The following is a 20,676-nucleotide window of genomic DNA, read 5'->3' as shown; positions in this document are numbered from 1 at the left end:
GCTTGAGCACGAGACACGCTGACACAACACATGAGTCTGTACGACTCGATCCATGCCCAACTCTATACATATTCCGTATTATTTTTGGTAACTCTACCATTCTAGTACTCCTCCACCCCGTATTTCACACTCGATAAAGTAGATATTTTAGGTAAAAACATCCCAAAATTTTGTTTGCACTTGGTACAAAAATCTCAACTTGTGTATTGTAATTGTATGCAAGTGTAAAACCCAAAACCCACCGATGTGGAGTTATGCAAAACCATACATTCATACATTATAAAGCCACTACTTTGCCTTATCACTCCAAACCCCTCTTTTCTCTTTCTCTTCTCTTCCCACCCTATCTTCTTCTTCTCTCTTCCTCCCTCCATTTCTCTCCTCTTCTCCTGCAACTTCAGCAGGAAGAAGAAGAAGAAGAACACACCCATTTTCACCCATTAACCCAAAGCTTCAATCTTTATCAACAATGGCTTCTGCTTCAATTGTTGGGGTTTCTTCAGTACTTTACCAAACCCCTTCTTCTGTTCAAACCACCACTAAGTTTTGTATTTCTCCTGCACTTTCTCTCCCGTTTTCCGCTTCGAAACCGAGGAATTTGAGGTGGGTGTCTGCTGCAATTGCTACTCCTAACTCCGTGTTGAGTGAGGAGGCTTTTAAAGGAATTGCTGGGGATTTTTCTAAGGGTTCTTTTGAAGAGGAGTTTGATGAAGGGAGTGAATTAGAGTTTGAGAGTGAAGGTGAGAGTGAAATTGAAGGTTCTGAAATTAGTGCGGATGAACTTGATGTTTCGAAATTGGGGCTTCCTCAAAGACTTGTTGATTCTCTTGCCAAACGAGGCATTACCCAACTCTTCCCAATTCAGGTTTATTATTTTTTCTATCCCTTTTTTTTTGTTTTAAATTTTAATTTATAATGTGAATTGTTTGAGAATTTTGAATAATTTTATGTGGGTAATTAAGCTATTTTATGCATATTTGTTGCTTGTAATGAAATTTAACTAGCTTTGTGTTACTCAGTTTACGGTGTATAGTAGGCTGAGTGTAGGAGGGTTGTTGTATAGGTAGTTGCAAAGGGTAGTGATGTATACGTGATTTGATATTAGGTCTCGAGAGTTGTCGTCCAAGACTTTAACCTACTTAGCTGAATATCGTAGAGTAGGCTATTTTTGAGAGTTGGTTTTATAGGTTATAGGCTGTGTTTGTGCTCATTCCATTGTTGGTTGAATTGGGTTTTATATTCTGCAATATATATAAGTGAGGAAAGGGAACTGTAATTTGTAGAGGTCCTTACATATGAAAGGAGTGGAGCAAATTGGTGCTTTGGTAAAATACTAATGAATGTGTAAAGTATATAGTATCATCAGGTAGGAAGAACAGGTTAGAAAATAAGAACAATACTTTGGACCAACTATCAGGTTGGAAGTATATTTTCATTAATGCCTATGGAAATTTGAGCTCTTAATTGAGTGGAACTTTCATATATTTTAACTACAAGTATATAGTAAAGGATTTACTAAGAAAAATTTAAACTCAGATGAGGTATAGTTTTTTTTTTTTTGTTTGTCAAATTTGTTACATGTGGTAGTGCTTACTACTTAATACTTGACAGTGTATTAGATAGAGTGCATCTCAGGTAGTGCATAGTATTAAAAAGGGTTAATATGCATTAGTCAGTAAACTATCTTGTGGTGGCTCTTAATGCTGTGCTTCAGGTAATTCAATCTCATATTCGGTGTGGAAGTGGGAAGCTTAGTCTTGACCAGTAAATCATTTACTACACACTATCTAAGTTAATGGTTTTGTACCTAATGAGACGTTTCTAATCCCGAAGTTACTTGTCATGTAGTCTTCATACTTTCTTATAATATACAATTATTAGTATAAATTAGTAACTTCTGACAAGAATAGGAATTTGTGGTTCGCTACATCTCTTAAAATTTCAATTATCTGCTAGTGCCCTTTGTAACATTTATTTGGTATATTATTTGTTTTTTAAATATATTTGCTTATTTTTAGCGAGCTGTGCTGATTCCTGCTCTGGAAGGCAAAGATATCATCGCTCGAGCAAAGACTGGGACAGGAAAGACTTTGGCTTTTGGTATTCCAATACTCAAACGGATTACTGAAGAGGATGACGAAAGAGGTTCTCAAAGGTAATTATCATATAAATGACTCATCTACTTAAACATATTAATGAATTGAGATCACTGAATTTTTTATTTTTTTGGGAATCTAGGCGTGGACGACTTCCAAGAGTTTTAGTTCTAGCTCCAACCAGAGAGTTGGCAAGGCAAGTTGAGAAGGAAATGAAAGAATCTGCACCTTACTTGAACACTGTTTGTGTTTATGGAGGTGTGTCTTATAGTGCACAGCAGAATTCTCTTTCCCGTGGAGTTGATGTGGTGGTGGGAACTCCGGGTAGAATTATTGACTTGGTCTCCAGTAACAGCCTCAGACTGGGGGAAGTTGAATTTTTGGTTCTTGATGAAGCTGACCAAATGCTCGCTGTTGGGTTTGAGGAAGATGTGGAGGTTATATTGGAAAAACTTCCAGCTCAAAGGCAAAGCATGCTTTTCTCGGCAACTATGCCTACCTGGGTGAAAAAATTGTCCAGGAAATATTTGAACAGTCCTCTGACAATTGATTTGGTAATTTCCTTTTTCATCTTTACCTTGAAGCTACCCTGTTGTTATCTTTGCGTAATTGAAATATTGAATGCATCTCTATGTTATGTGTTGACATCTTGTCTGGCTCTTTGTATTATGCAGTCTGCCTTTTGCTCCAATTGTAATTGACTACAAATATCAGTTGTGGCATTGTGCACTTAGTTATTGACAGCAAGAGATTTTTTCAATATAATGAAGTCTGTAGAAGTTAGTTTGTGTGAACTTTACTTGTGTTTTTGCAGATGTTTTGCATAATAATAATGTTGGAGAGATATCTATCGTGATAAATTTTAGGAATTTTATTCTTGCTTTGATCTTGTACGTGGGCAATAGAGATTCATAGGATGAAATATTTTACCTTTGAGAGATTAATCTCATGAATTTTAATCTTCATTTTTGTAAATCCAACTTTGAGCATCATAGCAAATATATTATGTGTCACATATGTTTCATCTATGGGTATAGGTGTCATGGATATGGTTTAAGGGTTGAAAGAGTAGTTACATTATACTGATTGTTAAAGGAGTGGGGCGTTACTGCCATGCACTTTCCTCCTCCCTTGCTCTCACACCCAAACAAAAAGTAAAAGAAACATTAATTGTTTGGTCCAGGTGCTACTCTGGAAATCTATGTTTTGTTGAGTTAAAAAAAGCCAAGCCTTTAGCCATAAGTACACATAACCCATGCAATAAGTTCTGAATTATAAACTAGCATCTCTTTCTTATTTTAATATGAAGTTAAATTATGTCATTAATTTGTCACTGAAAATTGAAATAAGACCATTGCATGTTTTTGAGCGAAGAGTTCATTTGGCTTATACCTTTTGTATATTATACATTTGTGGGTATGTTGATGCTTTCTAGTTGAGATAAATCCTGACTTGGTCTTTATGTTTTGGATAAACTTTTCTTTAGGTTGGTGAGCAGGATGAGAAGTTAGCTGAAGGGATTAAAATGTATGCAATTTCAACTACTGCAACTTCGAAGCGTACTATCCTTAGCGATGTTATCATGGTAAGATTCAAGGCGGAACTTGTTCATTTGGTCTTAGTCAGTTGGTTTCTATAGTCCCTTCTGTAAATTTTAGCTCTCTTATATCATGTGCTGATATCAATTTATTTCCCACGGTGACACATTATTCATTTTGCAATTTTACTCTAAAGTACTGATCATATAACTGGTGAAGTCATGGTTTACTTGCTTCAGTTATGTGGTAGTATTTGTGTGCCCATGGGAACATGTGTTTTTGCATCTCTGTAAAGATGTAGGCTCTGGGTACATTTTGGTAAATTTGACGTCATAAAAGCCCTAATTCTATTGCGGGTCAACTTTCATGGTATATTCCATGAAGGTTCCAAATGTTCGCATTTGCTTGTGCAATATACGTGATTTCATGTTCATGGTATAATCTATGAAAAGTTTATGTAGCTGTGGTCTGGGATCGTTTCAGATCTATAGGCTCTCAGTTTCCAGTTTTTGGCATTTTATATTATATTTTACAACTTATATATATATGTTTTTTTTTTGTCATGTGCCTTGCAGGTGTATGCAAAGGGTGGTAAGACCATTGTGTTCACACAGACCAAACGAGATGCTGATGAAGTATCTTTGGCACTGTCAAGTATTATTTCTTCAGAAGCATTGCATGGAGATATATCTCAGCACCAACGTGAGAGGACATTGAATGGCTTTCGACAAGGAAAATTCGCTGTGCTAGTAGCGACAGACGTTGCTGCACGTGGTCTTGATATACCGAATGTTGACCTGGTTAGTTCAATGTTGATTTTTTTTTTCTTTTTTGTTAAAAATTTTGATTAGGAGTTTTTCTGTACTAGTTTTTTTATATCCTTTTGCAATTAAGCGTAGGTACACTGCTTTCTATACATTTTTTGACATTTTGCCTTGAGCAATTTGCCTGGGTTTGCGTTTAGGCAACTAGACAGTTCGAAGATTCCTACTTTTTTATATAATTTTTTGGGAATGCTCACGTGAATATGCTGTACCTTTTATAACCTTCTGGATCTCTTTAACCAATGTACCTCTCATGTTTTCTTCTCTCCATTTTTTTTCTCAATGATAATTATTGGCTACTTTCCTCCTGTAGGTTATTCATTATGAACTGCCGAATGATTCTGAGACTTTTGTGCATCGTTCTGGTCGTACTGGGAGAGCAGGGAAGTTAGGCACAGCCATTTTAATGTACACTAGCAACCAGAGAAGAACAGTTCGATCTATTGAAAGGGATGTAGGGTGTAAGTTTGAGTATATAACCCCACCTTCAGTTGATGAGATCTTGGCATCGTCTGTTGATCAGGTTGTAGCCACTCTGGGTGGGGTTCATTCCGAGTGCATTGAATTCTTTACTCCCACTGCCCAGAAATTGCTTGACGAGCAAGGAACTGTAGCTCTGGCAGCTGCATTAGCTCATATGAGCGGATTTGCCCAACCTCCGTCATCAAAATCTCTTCTTAGTCATGAGCAGGTAATTGATAAACTTTGATTTGAACTAGATACGTTAATCAAAGTATGAAAAGTACAAACTTTGGCTTTCTTATGTTTAGAAAGTTAACCGCACAAATTTCAGCAAGCATGCTTGTATTTACTACCTTTGTTCTTTTGAAGGCAATTGGGTGTAAAACTGTAAAATAAAGTAGGATTATATAAAAGTGTGTAAAATTGTGGGTGAGGGTGAATAAAGTATGAGATAGTGTGTGTAAAGGTGCAATTATAGTGGGTTAAGATTGTATGATTGAATCAAATAAAGTAAAGTGGGAAGACATAAAAGAACAGACGATTTTGAAAAGTGGGTTCAACAAAAAAGATTCGAGAAAGTACAAAGTATAAATGTGAAATCAAATTTAAGAACCAAATTTTTCATTCAACATTGAATTTTCTGTTTCAGGGGTGGATAACATTGCAATTGACGCGTGATCCCAGTGTTGCAAGAGGATTCATGTCTGCTAGATCTGTTATGGGATTTCTATCTGATGTTTATCCAGCTGCTGCGGATGAAATCGGAAAAATACAGTTAATTGCTGATGAGAGTGTGAGTAATACACAATATTCATTTCTTTGTAGGAATGTCCGGATAGATTTTTTAGTTGATATTGGTGTTTGTTTGTCTTTCAGGCTCAAGGCGCTGTTTTTGATCTGCCTGAGGAAATTGCAAAGCAGCTATTGAGTCAAGAATTACCTCCTGGAAATTCACTATCCAAGATTACCAAGGTTATAAAGATTTTCTAACATACTTATTGTTTACCTTTAAAAGTTCCTGATAGTTAAATCAAAGGCAACCATGTTGGAATACAAAACCGTGTCTTTATTCTGAAGAATGATGTTTTATTCTTATCATACTTGCTGTAATTTACAGTTGCCTGCACTGCAAGATGATGGGCCTCCAAGTGACAACTACGGAAGATTTGGCAGAGATCGAGGTGGCCGTGGAGGTATGGGTGGAAGAGGATCACGAAGTCCCCGTGGTTGGGGTAAGAGTCAAGACTTCGATTTTGGTGACAATGACAACAGTTCATTTAGGCGTGGTGGTCGAAGCTCTTCCAGATCTAGCAACAACAGGTGGTCTTCAAATTCAAGAAGCGGTGGAGATGATTCTAGCAGCAGGTGGTCCTCAAACTCAAGAAGCAGTGGGGATGATTGGCTGATTGGTGGTGGCGCTAGACGATCAAACAGGTCATCACCATCATCATTTGGAAGCAGGGACAGGTATATCTTACTTCTGTAATTTTGGGATATGAATAGTTTTGGGGTCTAGTTTGTTTCATTTAATTTTCTTTTTAAGTCAAGATGGCTCCTGTTTTTGCACTATATGCACAATATTTGTGAAACATGAATGCCCGTGCAAAGCCAATGCGATACTAGAGCTAAGAAAGCAGAGCCTGTTTGGTATCCTCCGAAAAGTCCAAATTACATTGTTTCAGTTCTAAGTTCCAACAAGGATATTTTTGAAAGACAATAGTTGAACTTGGAAGCCCTTGGCCATATTTCTAGTGTTGAAAGAATAAAATCCTGCTTGCTATGAAGTAAACATAAATTCTGTAAAATGGAAGATTGGAAAGTAGTACTGTTGTTCTATATGTGAAAATGAAGATCAAAGATTTTAAATTTCTGCGAAAAAATTTCATTGCAACATCTGTCATTTCTGCTGATTGTACACATGTTAGTTGTTAGTTGTGTGGCCTTGTGCCTCTTTCGGTACTATGCTATTGATCTCCACTTATGTCGCCTTCCTTGGTGTTTTACCTTGACGCATTGATTTGTTCGCCTTTTTACAGGTTTGGTGGTGCGTGCTTCAATTGTGGGAAAAGTGGACACAAGGCATCAGATTGCCCCACCAAGCAATCATACTAGAAACTTTGTTTCCTAACCTTTCAAGTTTCCAAGGTTTTGACGGTCTGGGGATAGATGCCTCTCACGCCTCTTACTTTTGTTCATCTACCAGATTCCGGCCAAGTATAGTCTCTTCAAAGTTATGATCCGTTCAAGAGATGCTGTTTCAAGTGGTTTCTTGGTTTTGAAATCCGGCCTGGATCATTCGGAGCTCCACTGATGTATCATCAGTTCTTCACTGCAACAACATAGTTCACACAGGAGTTTTTACATTTTCTAATTAGTAAAAATTATTAGTAATTATATCAAGGTCCTCATATTCGTATTTACTGTTTTCTAGCGTCTCCACGCCATAGCTTTTGTTGTAAAGTCATTGGAGTATATCCGTGCAGGAAATTCATGGTGTATATAGTGTAGTCAGATACAGTGGAAAGCTCGCCGTGGCCATTTATGGCTGTTTGTGACTTTTTTGTTGGGAAGTTTAGCAAATTATGGGTTGTATCTTGTATGAAAATGACATTAGTTTCTTGTTTTCTTATTTTGATAGCTGTTTTTGAATCTTATTTTCGTCAATAGTTTGTAGTAGCTATAAAACTTATTTCTGCAAATTGCAAACTGAGCTAGGCTGAGACTAATTATTATTGATATCGCCATAGGCTGTATATGTTGCAAATTTGTCTCCTTACAATTGATATAGGACTTTTGATATATTTTTCCAAATTTTACAACATACAACTATCCAAGTATCATATACGATTAATTTTTATGTACTCCCTCCGTTTTTAAATATTTGCTCCATTTCTCTATGTGCGGAGTTTTAGGAGAAATTGGATATAGTAATAAAATATGGAGGTAGTGGGGTAATTGAGAAAATAAAAAATTATAAAAAGCAAAAGTAGTGGAAGAATAGGAGGAGAGAGATTATTATGTTGGGTCCACTAAGTGTGAGAAATGATTAAATATTGTAAAAGCTTTCCATAAAAAGAAATGGAGCAAGTATATAAAAACGGACGGAAAGGAAAAGTGGAGCAAGTATTTAAAAACGGTGGGAGTATTTATTTAATTATAAATTGAATAGCAGAAAGGGAATGAAAAAATAAATAAAATTGCAGTGAACGTTTATTCACTGACTACTACTTTTAACAATGTGTAAAAATATTGTCATTTCTTTTAGCATTTTGCTTTAATGTTTTTAAGGATCTTACTAACAAATGCCCCTTAATGTTGGATAAGCATTAAATGCTTTCTAAAGTGGTACGGAGTATTAATTTGGGTAGGCTTGACAAAATTACGCAATAATCGTTGTAACTAGGGCTCATTTTAATTAAATACTCCCTCCATTTTTTTTATATGCATCACTTGAGAATGCACAAAGTTTTAGGAGATAAATATAATATTGTGAGTGGGTGAATAAATTATTATAATAAAAGTATGATGTGGACCATGAAAGAGAAAATATGTGAGAGAGAATAGATATTTTATTATTTAAGTGGGGACATAGAAGAGGGAGAAATGATAAAATAATTTGAGTGAGATTTAAAGTAAGAGAGAGAAATAATAAAATATAGTATAACTTTACCAAATATAAAAGTGATGCATATAAAAAAAAAAACACCCATAAAAGGAAAGTGATGCATATAAAAAAAAACAGAGGGAGTATCTTTACTTTTAATTATCTTATCCAACGTCTCGGGACATCCATTAGCTTTTGCCTTTTTTTTAATTACAAGGTTGGCTATTGAATCATTTGAATGGCGAGTTCTTTTGCTCCCTCTCCTCTATCAACATACTAATATGCTGATACAACTGCATAAAAATATACAACTCTACTCATCAAATACCCTCAAATCCTCTCTTCAATGGAGGTCACCGGAGAATCACCCACCCAAGTTCAAACCTTGTCACAATCCAAAATCCTCCCACCAGAATACATCCAACCACCAGAACTCCGCCCAACCAACCACCACAAACCACCATCTTCCACCACCCCCACAATCCCTCTCATCGACCTTTCTCTCTCCTCCCAAACTCTCCTTCCTCAATTATCCTCTGCTTGCCGTAACTGGGGTGCTTTCAATCTAATCAATCATGGCGTCCCCAATACCCTCCTTGATCAAATGCGCACTGTTGGATCATCCTTCTTTGAGGATCTAGATGTTTCTGAGAAGCTTAAGTATGGTTGTGATCAGGGTTCTGCTGCTTCTGAAGGGTATGGAAGTCGGATGCTTGTTAGTGAGAAGGATGATACTGTTTTGGATTGGAGGGATTATTTTGATCATCATACTTTTCCTCTTTCTAGGAGGGATCCTTCTCGTTGGCCCATTCATCCTCCTAATTATAGGTAATTTATGTAATTTTGTTTGATTTTGATGAAATTTATGTGATGTTTTAGTTTTTTAAAGAAATTGTGGTTTGTGAAATTAGAGATTGAAATCAGGTTTAGTGGAAAAGATCATGAAATTTAAGGTGGTTGTGTGTTACTAATGTCCTTATTGTTAATGCAAAGGCAAGTTTAGTGAGGGTGTATCTTTGCCTGAACATAATTGAAGGAAATTGTGCTAGAGACTTGTAGTTAATTCGATTTATAGTCGAAAGCCCGAGACTTTTGAATCTTTTGGTTTTGTTGGGAAGATTTGAGGGAATAACATATTTTGAGACAAACTAATTTCTCCAAGGTCTAGACTAGTCCAAATTTATAGTGTGGCAAAGAATGAAACTTCTGTGGACTATTGAATTATTGTTATGTCTACTAAAACAATGAAGTTTGTAGATAGTGAATGTAAATGTTAGCTCAAACTTTGTGTAGTATTTATTGACATATGGTGATCATTGATCAATATTGACTTGGAAATAAATGTATTTGGCCAGAAATGTGGTGGAAGAATACAGTGAACAGATGAAATTGCTTGCTCAGAAGCTCATGGCTCTGATCTCCGAAAGTCTTGGTCTACCATCTTCATGTATTGAAGATGCTGTGGGCGAGTTCTACCAGAATATTACTGTCAGCTATTACCCACCTTGCCCTCAGCCAGAGCTCACGCTAGGACTGCAGGCTCATTCTGATATGGGTGCTGTAACTTTACTTATCCAGGATGATGTTGGTGGCCTGGAAGTCTTCAAAGATGGAGAATGGGTCATTGTACAACCGTTATCTGATGCCATTGTTGTGATCCTAGCAGATCAAACCGAGGTGCCTCTCTTTCATCCTTCCTGATATGCTTCTGCACCTATTGTCCATGCACTCATTCCTTCCTCAGTTTCCCTATTCTTATGCATTTCATACCAAGTATTTTGCATCATTGGTTGCACTTGCTTAGTGGATGTTTGCTTGGTTTGTCAAATACAGCAGTATACTTGTGGAGTGTAGACATGAGCCTAATGTATTGGGATTGTTCTGTTACCTTGTACCTGGAGACTTGTAATAGGATATGAATCTATGGAGCTCTTCTGAATTCTTACTTCGTATTACATTGAGATGGGAGTTCGGGATTATGCTATTTCACTATGAGCTTCAACTGTTACACTATTGCATAGGGTTGTGGTATCATTTAATTAAGTTTAGACATGATCTAAAAACCTGCACATATGATTGCATTTATTTGCATGCACCAAATCTTTTTCAAAATTGTAGCTTTATGAGGGAATGGGTGGAGCTAATGATAGTAGAAAATTCACTAGTACAGTTGTTCTTTGCCTTCATTTCATCCCTCTTCCTCAACAATGATTATGTCAGAACAAAATGATCGAATTACTATTTTAGGCTGGCATATTCTGTCTTCTTCATGTGACTGATTTGTCAAAATAGCTCTAATGTCTGGTTTATACCGTATGATATGGTTCTTGTAGGTCATTACTAATGGAGAGTACAAGAGTTCTGTACATCGAGCAGTGACCAATTCAAATAGAGCACGGTTGTCAGTGGCCACCTTTCATGACCCTGCCAAAACAAGAAGAATATCCCCCGCTCCAGAGCTTGTGGCAAAGTCTGGACCTCGGTACAAGGAAGTTCTGTATGGAGATTTTGTTAAATCATGGTACACCAAAGGCCCTGAAGGCAAACGGAACCTTGATGCACTTTTACTGTAATATTCTCATTACAATGTTTATTGTTTGTAAAACTTTAGATAGCCTTGAAAATTCTCATTAAATTGTAGGAATTATTTACACTAAATGCTCATTTTCGTGTATATTGACAAGATTCTTAGGAAATGAAGAATTTGCACCGCTGACTCTGAACATCAAAATGAACGTCACCACTTGAGTTATTTTTTTATTTTTGGTAGGCATTCATGTTATAAAATTCATTTTTCTTTCATGCCTGAATGACTTCAAATACTCAAAAATAGTGTTACCAAAAACTTCTTCCTGGATTCCATTCAATATACGTAGTATATCACAATCTGATGCTAACAAAATACTATCCATCTAATATATACACAGTGAAACAAAAGTTGCCGCTGCACGTTTGGTTATACCATTGAACAACACAAAATGTACCCACAACCTAGCCAGTAAAAGATCAAGGACTAGAACAACAATCAGATGGGTTTAACAAAAGATTAATTAATGGCCTTGACAGCTTCTCAGGTGTCGGAAGGTGGCCTCTCAAGAAACTTCTTACCAAGGAGCGAAGGCGGTAGAAAACTCTGTGGTGCTGTAGGATTCTCAGGGGTATAAATGTATCCTTTACCATATCCAAGGTCTCCCATTAACTTCGTTGGTGCATTCCTGAGATGCAAGGGCACCCCTTCGTTCCCCCCAATCGATTCCTTCACCACCCTCATTGCCTCATTTATCGCCTTGTAAGTAGCCACTGACTTTGGAACCAATGCTAAATAAGCAACACATTGTGCAAGATTCAACCTGCACTCAGGCATCCCAATAATATGACAAGCCTGATGGCAAGCCACGGCTTGCAAGAGTGCATTAGGGTCAGCCAATCCAACATCCTCACTCGCAAACACAACCAACCTTCTAGCAATGTAGAGTGGTTGTTCTCCTCCTTCCAACATCCTAGCAAGCCAATATATAGCTGCATTTGCATCACTCCCTCTCATAGACTTAATCAACGCGCTAATCAAGTTATAATGCTCCTCCCCTGCCTTATCATAAGCAAGATGTTTACACTGCATAATTTCCTTCACATCCTCCACATTAACAACCATCACATCATCCAAATCACAACTCCTACCCTCACTTTCCACTGAAGATTGACCTTTCCCCGGAACACGGCCCAATGCCGTGGTAGCACAAACTTCAAGTGCATTCAAAGCCACTCTAGCATCCCCATCAGACTGTGAACCCAAAAGCTCAATTGCCTCGTGTTCAACCTCAACCTTCCTCCCAACACTCAATGACAACCCTTTTTCCAAATCACCAACAGCCCTTTTCAACAACTTCTCAATTTCACAACATTGCAATTGATTAAGAGTAAGTACCCTACACCTAGACAACAAAGGGGTAACCAAATGAAAAGAAGGGTTCTCAGTAGTAGCCCCAATAAACACAATACTTCCATCCTCAATCACAGGCAAAAATGAATCCTGTTGAGACTTATTAAACCTATGAACTTCATCAACAAAAAGAACAGTCCTTTTTCCACCACCAATTTTATCCCTCAATCTCCTAGCACCCTCACCCTCAACAGCCTCCCTAACATCCTTAACACCAGCAGACACCGCAGAAAGCGAAACAAACTTATAAGAGCAAGAACAGGAATTAACAAGAGCCTTAGCAATGGAGGTCTTCCCAGTACCAGGAGGACCCCATAACACAATAGAGGGCAAACGATTACACTTAACAGCTGAACTAAGGAACGAATTGGGTCCTAGAATATGGTCTTGGCCTACAATTTCATCAACAAATCGTGGGCGCATTCGCTCCGATAAGGGTTCAGAAGGTTTAGCGTCAATTGGGGTTGAAGAAGAAGAGGTAACAGAGAGTTTGGGGCGTTTTTGAGAGGGGGAAATTTGTGGGGTTTCTGGGGTTTGAGTACAAGGGGGTTTGGAGGAGTTTGAAAGGAAGAATTTGTTCAATTTTAGCTGGGATTGTTGCTGGGGTTGCGAAATCGATTGCGAAGGTGGGGCTTTAAGGCGAGATTGAGGTTGAGAGAGAAGCCATTCGGTGGCTTTGACGGTGGAATCGCCGCCGGTTGCGGCAAGAGCTTGGGCGGCGAGTTCTTCGGAAAACCCCATGTTAAGGAGATTTTCCATCTTACTATTGTCTGCCATTTTTACTTTGTTTTTCTCTCTCCTTTGTTGTGATTGTGGATTTTGGGGGTTTTGGGGAATTCTGCGCGCCAATTTTTTTTTTTTTGTTGGCCTTTTTGTTTTGGTTTATTTTGTTGGTGAGCTAAAGAGCTGACAGTTCGAGTCAACAAGTCTAGGTGTGATTTGATTTCAGATCGTACTCAATATATATGATAAGTGAGATGAATTAGGTCGAGTTTGAGTTATTCTGATCTCCCTCACCAACTTTGAATCCGGCTTTAAGTACGGATGTCGATTGGATAATGGACATGTACGTGATAATAATGAGTTGTACACAGGAGAAAACGTGTTTTTTATTTTAAATTGGTGAAGAAAATTATCAATTAATTCATGTCGATTATATGTGCAATTGAGCAAATGACTCAACTCTAGTTGGGTAGCCATTTCAGTTATTCGGAGTAGGTGCAAATGAGTTTTACACAGCTTGGAAAAATGAATATACATGTTTCTTATGTAGTTAAAAAACTATGAACAAAAAAATTTGAAGATGCTCCCCAGTAGTACAATTATATATTTGAATTGTGGGTAAGTAAGAAGATGAGTACATGACTAACATGCTCGAACCTTTACGACATATCTACAAATTTTATTCTCCCATTTTACAAAATTTGAGCATGTTAGATACTACAAATAAAATCAATACAAGTAATTAACTATAATGTCGAACATCTTCCTCTAAAACAAGGGAAATCCTAACATCGAAATTTTACAAGGGCTTTGTCTATTCAAGTTGAACTAGCTACTAAGTTGTCATCCTTAACAAATTCCGTGCAAGAGTCGAGCAGATTCTGGAAAATGAGGTTTGGTGTCTCGCTCTTGGTGAGAAAGTTGTTCACCTCAGATATCAAGTGCTCAAGAGCTTCTTTCTTGAAACAATGTGCATTTTCCTCGAATAACTTTAACCATGCCTCCTTTGAGAATGACTGCTGATGACTAGAAGGATGGCAAGCAACGCTTGAAACTGCTTCGACTAGATTGTCATTCTCCATTTTTAATCTAAACCTTTCTTTAATGAGTTTTGGTGGCGGGATATGATCAGCTTGCACCAAGTGCCTCCATGTTGCTTCAACTGTTTCAACCTAAGGAATCCACAATTTGTGAAGTTAATTTGAAAGTCAAGTAGAAGAATTTATTGAGAAAGAGAGATGTGGGCTACAGATATACCTTTCCAGAAGCAGAAGCTTTTAAGACCATCCAAAGATGCCGCTTGGTATTGAAAGGATGTCGATGCAGCAGCATCTGCTCATATGCATACTCGAAATCATCCCATCTTTCCTCTCGGATACAAGCTTCTAGCATTGTATTAAATGTACTGACATCAGGAACAATCCCGCTCCTGATTTTTCTGCTTTCCTTTCCACTTTGTATCATTTTTTGAAAGATCTCTTTAGCCTCATCAAACATCCCATATCCAAGATATGCTTTAAGCATAATGTTACAAGTTGCAGTATTTGGGGAACAATACTTTTGCATATAATTGAAGATGTATGTCGCATCATGAATATTTTTACTGGATAAACAGGCTTGGATTAAACCAGTAAAAGTCACCACCAGAGGTTTACTAGCAACTTTACATATCTTGTCGACCTGTGATGTGTCACAAAACTTGCATGATTATTTTTGCTATCAGGGAGTCAATATAGCATAGGAGGTAGACAGTGTCTAACATCTCTGTGCTGCACAAACTTGCATTATTTTTTTTGGCTATCAGGGGCTTAGTATATCATAGGAGTCAATATGTATGTATATGACTATATTCCTAAATCAGTACCATTATGAGAATATGTTTAGTACTTAAAAAAAATTCAACCTCTTAATGCAGAATGGAGTATAGTAGAAACGAATGTGGGATGAAATATACGATGTAAACTATTACATACTTGCATCAAAGCTTCTTCACACCTTCCCACACTACAGAGACAACGGGCGAGGTCATAATAAAGACTGGCTGGACCTACTCGTCCCTGATATTCCATGTCTTGAACAACTGCAATAGCCTCATCTGGTTTACCTTCTTTCCAAAGAGTATTAACAAGAACTGCAAAGTGATAACTAAATAAGTCATAAGGTAAAAATCCAAGAAATACTATAAAATAGATGGTAGGCTATACCTCTATATGTTAAAGCACTAGGGACAGTAAATCGTTGCACTTCCTTAAAGTACTCATAGACCAAGTCGTACTTTCCACATGCTAACATAACCTGGTTCAAGGTTACAGTAATCAGCTATGTTATCAATCTGAAGACATCAAAATATTGCAGGTATATCTGTGTGCTCAACAAAGACAAATGGGAGCACATGCATGTATGGGAATAATTGCAACCTCCTTGTCATGTTTGACATGGAAAATCAGTTAACACATTTTTTTTAAGAAAAAAGACCTAAATTGATTTACTGCCTCCACGATAACAACAAAAAGAGAAGATCCCAAGCCATATGCTATTGAAACAACTATACTAGCCAAGAAAGAAAGAAAGAAAGAATTGAACTCACAGAATATTTGCACAATAGTTTAAGATGATTTCATGAGGTAAAATGGGGCAAAGATATTTTACCTCCATAGCAAGTCCGTATGTTGTGCTTGTTGGCTTTTGACCAATTTCTTCCAATTTCTGCAAAACCCATACCGCTCCTTCCCATTGTTTGCTCTTAACACAACCGTTCAAAACCTGGTATTTAAATTCAAACCAAAGCAATTTAAGCTAACTTCATCTCCTTTTCATATCATGCTGTCATCAAAACTCTCTTTCTTTGCCACACACCCCCTTTAATTGACAAATTACAACTCATCACTAATCTTCTTGTTTTAACAACCAACATTTCAACATATATATCTTAGATGCCAATTTTGATGAGGATGGTCTACTACAAGTAGAACAAGAGAAACAAATAATTTCTACTCTTAGCTAGTGTACTTACAGCATGGTAAATAACAATGTCGGGCTCAAGCCGTGGATCCCAATCATCATTATCTTCAATCTTGAAGTTCTTTGGCATAGATCTCATGCTGTCAATTACTTCAAAAAGTTCCTTCATATGACCAACTTGCCCAAGAGTAACAGCAATTGAGCGATAAGTCACAATGTCAGGATAAGTAGTCTTGTGTCGCTGCAGTAAAATACAAGTGTCAGTCAATATTTACCCTATACTGAAGAAATTATTTTAAACTACAATCCAATATCACAACTTTGGGGGTGGAGGGGCGGGTACACTGGGAGCTTAATCATAAAAAAATAATTACCTGCATCGTGCAAAACAGATTTAGTGCTTCCACAGGTCGTCTTGCTTTCCCAAGCACACCCAGTGCAGCTGTGTAGACATATCTAAAATTAAAAGCATGATTTAACAGAAGTAAATTTCGGTATCAGATATATGTTGTGCATATGACAAATCTGACATTAGCCACAGTAATCTGCAAAGTGCAAACTAATGCAGAATGCCTGTGCTTGTACAAAGAGACACCAAGGCCCAAAAAAAACATATGTTTGAAACTGATATCAACAAGTCATCTTGTAAAGAAACTAGAGAAGGGAAGTAACAGAAACAATAACCAAACAAAACAAGGAAAACTAATAGATGCTTTACCACTGTTAATTTCCTCTCACAAAGAATGGGAACATTTAGAACAGTTTTTTCAATTTCATTTTTAATGACCCCTACTCGCCGCTATGGCTATCAACTATAATTGAATTGCAGCATATTCAAAGAAGCTCTTCCATCATGTATTCTAAAAGAAAGAGGAGATTAAAGGCCCTTTCTCATGATCACATTCAAGAGAGAAGCTTAAATCGAAAATAATTCATGATGGACCTAAGGGCCAAAATATAATTAGATTTCCTAGCCTTTTTTGGGAAAAGAAAAGGGGTAAAACAGGGATTTTTTTTACAAATTCCAAAATCTTATTGGCATCTTGCTTAACCGTTACTCTTTAAATAATGGAGACTTGGTGAGAAACAAACCTGATATTATTGGAGTTGTAGCGCTCTTGCATTTGAAGCCAATCAATTAATTGCAGCACCCTTCGCCAATTTCCATATTTACCCAATATCTGAATAACCTTAAACATAGAATGATCAGAATATCTAATTCTAGCACTTCTCATCGTCTTAGCAAACATCCACTCTGGCATGTCCGTATTAGCATCATTTAAACTGGTAGGAAAACAAAATATGTTATCAACTATTTCTAGATAAAGCACATATAGAGGTAATAACATAAGCAAAAAATACAACACAACCCACTACTCACAAAAACTAACTACATAGAGCATTTGGCCAATCATGCCAGATGCTAACTACTAAGGGGCATGAAATTTGAAGTTCAATGCAGTATATGATATCCCAAACTTTCCTTATATTTTCCTTTCACTCCCCATGCTCTCCGAGACTCCGAGTTTCTCCTCTTTGGATGGGGGACAAGAAGAGTGCCCACATATTCACATAAATGGAGGAACCCCTAGATATGATTGCCAGAGAAAGCATATGACTTGCATGTTGTTACCCCCCCCCCCCCAACCTACCCCACCCACACTAGAGATGACATATCTACTAATATATCTTCACATCACATGCAAAGGTCCAGGGTTTGGTTGGGGAAAGGAGAATGTAATTTTATAGATTTGTACAACTTTGACAACAAGAGATGTAAAGTATTCCCCAAATCATAGGAAGGGCTAAGTTAAAATTGCATTTTGAGATCATTCAAGCACCTAGACTAGCACAAAAAATCTAGCATACGCATAAAAGAATATTTATATGCCAGTGTGCTGAAGTTCAAATACCAACCATATAGCAAGATTCTCTATCCTTTCATCCATTATCATCTTTGAAACTCGCGGCCCATCCAGATCACTATTTAGCAACTCAGGCTGTTGGAAGATAAAACTTTCCATTCCCAAATCATCATCAACACTCGTCTCGTTCACTGGCATGCTCTTCTCTTTAATGAACTTAGTCCTTGTAGAAGCAGTGGTGTCCACATCAAGTTTCTTGCTTAAACCAGTTTTTGGTCCTACATAGCTCAACTCTTTCTGTGGTCCTACACTGCTTCTTGCTTGAACACTTTTACCCACCTCTTTCTTTTCAGAAACTCCTTCAAACCTTTTAAAGGATTTACCTCCTTCCTTAGGATCCGACCTATTAATCCACTTTTTTAGAACAGTCTCGCCCTGTTTCTGATGCTGTGGAACATCTTTACTGAATGCCACATTGCTTCTTGCTTGAACCTTACTGCCCACCTCTTTCTTTTTACTAACTCCTTCATAACTTTCAGAGAATTTATCTTCTTCCTTAGAATCCGACCTTTTAAGCCATGTTTTTTGAAAAGTCTCACCCCGTTTTTGAAGCTGCGGAACATCTTTACTGAATGACACGTTGCTTCTTGCTTGAACCTTACCACCCACCTCTTTCTTTTTAGCAACTCCTTCAATACTTTCAGAGCATTTATCTCCTTCCTTAGAATCCGACCTTTTAAGCCATGTTTTTTGAACCGTCTCTCCCCGTTTCTGAAGCTGTGGAACATCTTTACTAAATTCAACATTCCTTCTTGCTTGAACCCTACCACCCACCTCTTTCTTTTCAACACCTCCTTCAAACTTTTCAGGGAATTTATCTCCTTCCATAGAAACTGACCTTCTAAGCCACGTTTCTTGAATAGTCTCACCCCGTTTTCGTTGCTGTGGGACATCTTTACTGAATGCAACATTGCTTCTTGCTTGAACCCTACCACCCACCTTTTTCTTTACAGCAACTCCTTTAAACCTTTCAGAGCGTCTATCTCCTTCCTTAGAATCCGACTTTCTAAGCCACGTTTCTTGAACAGTGTCACCCCGTTTACGGTGCTGTAGAACATCTTTACTGAATGCAACATCAGTCTGCTTCTTTCCAGGGGCACTCCCTCCCTTAACTTTCTTCTTCTCTCTATCAGTCCTAATAGACTCCATCGCCTTTGAATACTTGTCAAATGAAGACTTAAATTTAGTGTCTTCTTCCACAATATTGTCTCTCTCTATCTGTGAAGCTGAGAGAGCATTATTAACATAATTTCGTCGCCTCGATACTAAAACCAATTTTTGCTCATTCTTTCTTCTCACATTAGAAACAACTCCAATAGCAGGTGTCTGAAATTTATAAATGACAATAATATACATAAATATACTGTATTAATGCCAATAACAAAATGAATTGACATGAAAATTGCAACACAGATAAAGATTACACACAAAAAAATTGCCCAATTAACATAAATTTCGATATTACTCCTTAGTAATCTTTACTATAAATCAAATTATTTTACATATTATACCCATATTTTAGACAATCAACATCTCAATTGCTCAACAGACAAATCATTCATACAATTTGTAGTTCTGTACTGTGAATTTTTAATTTTAGCAGGTAATTGTATACAATAAATTTACTCATAGTTTCAAATTATACTGCCAAAAAAATGAAATTTAATACATCAAATAATTCCAAAAAAAAAGCAATAAAAATTTATCAAAATATTGAATAAATGCCTGAAGCATGAACCCCATTGGCAATGAAATGCAACCCATTGAATTTACTGGCATTGCAGCCGCTTCTCTAAGCTCACCTGAAAGCGCAACCCCAAAAAATAAATAAAAGAAAATATAATAAACCCACCAAAATTTAATTAAATTGGCAACATCCCTCTTTGTAATTATCAGAGTTTGAATGTAATTTGAACAACAGAGAATAAAAATTGAACCTTGAAATGAAATAGTTGAAAGGTCTTACCCAAATTAAGCAAGAAGATAGAATTTTGCTGAAGGATGTACATGACACACTCAAATACTCAATTCATACAAGAAATGGGAAGATTGATGGCATGGTAGATACTCCGCAGTAGAAAGTTAAAATTCATATCTCAGAGAAGTGAGGGAAGGATAGATGTTGAAGAAGGTTGAAAGAGGATAGTTTGCCTAAACAACCTTTGATAAAATGACAGGATTTAAAAAATAAAAAAATAAAATAAAAAATTAAATTATGGTAAAATCTTTTTTATTCATTCATTTCAAAGTAGTACTCCATAACCAAAACCTTTATATGGAGTATTTGGTTAATGTTATAAGGAATTAAGGATTACTCCGTTTTTTACAAGTGTCTACTCCGTATATAATTTGACTAGTTATACAGAAAAAACGTTGTAAAAATAAATGTTTTACGGAAATTGGGAGGGGAATTCTAACCATTTGAGGTATCTTCACTCCCATTGCATTATTTTTGTTGTAATTAGAGAGCATGAGTCCACTCTCAAACACTCAAATTGTCACTAATGAAATAACGAGGATAAACCCTCAACCTTATTTTGAAAGATTATTTTCCGTGAATTTAATTGAGTGTATTTGACTATATGTATTCATTATTAAGGGCT

At 36.9% G+C, this 20,676-nt stretch overlaps 3 protein-coding genes and 1 pseudogene across 3 annotated transcripts; 2 read left to right on the top strand and 2 right to left on the bottom strand.

Annotated features, from left to right (window-relative positions):
• The first annotated feature begins 321 nt into the window (after positions 1–321).
• Positions 322–7,656, top strand: LOC110681964 (DEAD-box ATP-dependent RNA helicase 3, chloroplastic-like). Its single transcript, XM_021858153.1, has 10 exons — positions 322–865; positions 2,019–2,155; positions 2,239–2,650; positions 3,583–3,681; positions 4,210–4,434; positions 4,772–5,149; positions 5,570–5,713; positions 5,797–5,892; positions 6,038–6,387; positions 6,957–7,656. The coding sequence occupies exons 1-10, from the start codon at positions 470–472 to the stop codon at positions 7,030–7,032; spliced, it is 2,313 nt and encodes a 770-aa protein (XP_021713845.1). The 5' UTR covers positions 322–469; the 3' UTR covers positions 7,033–7,656.
• Positions 7,657–8,734: 1,078 nt separating this feature from the next.
• LOC110681963 (probable 2-oxoglutarate-dependent dioxygenase At5g05600) lies at positions 8,735–11,255 on the top strand. Its single transcript, XM_021858152.1, has 3 exons — positions 8,735–9,352; positions 9,880–10,201; positions 10,858–11,255. Exons 1-3 carry the CDS (start codon positions 8,871–8,873, stop codon positions 11,095–11,097), a joined length of 1,044 nt encoding a protein of 347 aa, XP_021713844.1. The 5' UTR covers positions 8,735–8,870; the 3' UTR covers positions 11,098–11,255.
• A 113-nt stretch (positions 11,256–11,368) lies between these two features.
• LOC110681962 lies at positions 11,369–13,681 on the bottom strand (annotated as a pseudogene).
• An 87-nt stretch (positions 13,682–13,768) lies between these two features.
• LOC110681961 (pentatricopeptide repeat-containing protein At1g30610, chloroplastic-like) lies at positions 13,769–20,408 on the bottom strand. The gene is made up of 11 exons (XM_021858151.1): positions 20,040–20,408; positions 19,799–19,875; positions 18,066–19,399; positions 17,241–17,432; positions 16,523–16,604; positions 16,201–16,389; positions 15,837–15,950; positions 15,392–15,482; positions 15,161–15,318; positions 14,445–14,867; positions 13,769–14,359 (listed from the first exon to the last, which is right to left on the bottom strand). The coding sequence occupies exons 1-11, from the start codon at positions 20,080–20,082 to the stop codon at positions 14,006–14,008; spliced, it is 3,057 nt and encodes a 1,018-aa protein (XP_021713843.1). The 5' UTR covers positions 20,083–20,408; the 3' UTR covers positions 13,769–14,005.
• Between the last annotated feature and the right edge of the window lie 268 nt (positions 20,409–20,676).

This window comes from Chenopodium quinoa, unplaced genomic scaffold, assembly GCF_001683475.1.
Source record: "Chenopodium quinoa cultivar QQ74 unplaced genomic scaffold, ASM168347v1, whole genome shotgun sequence".
In the NCBI taxonomy this organism is placed as follows: Eukaryota; Viridiplantae; Streptophyta; class Magnoliopsida; order Caryophyllales; family Amaranthaceae; genus Chenopodium; species Chenopodium quinoa.
The sequence above is the reverse complement of the archived record's forward strand: the minus strand, read 5'-3'. Positions and strand labels throughout refer to the sequence as shown.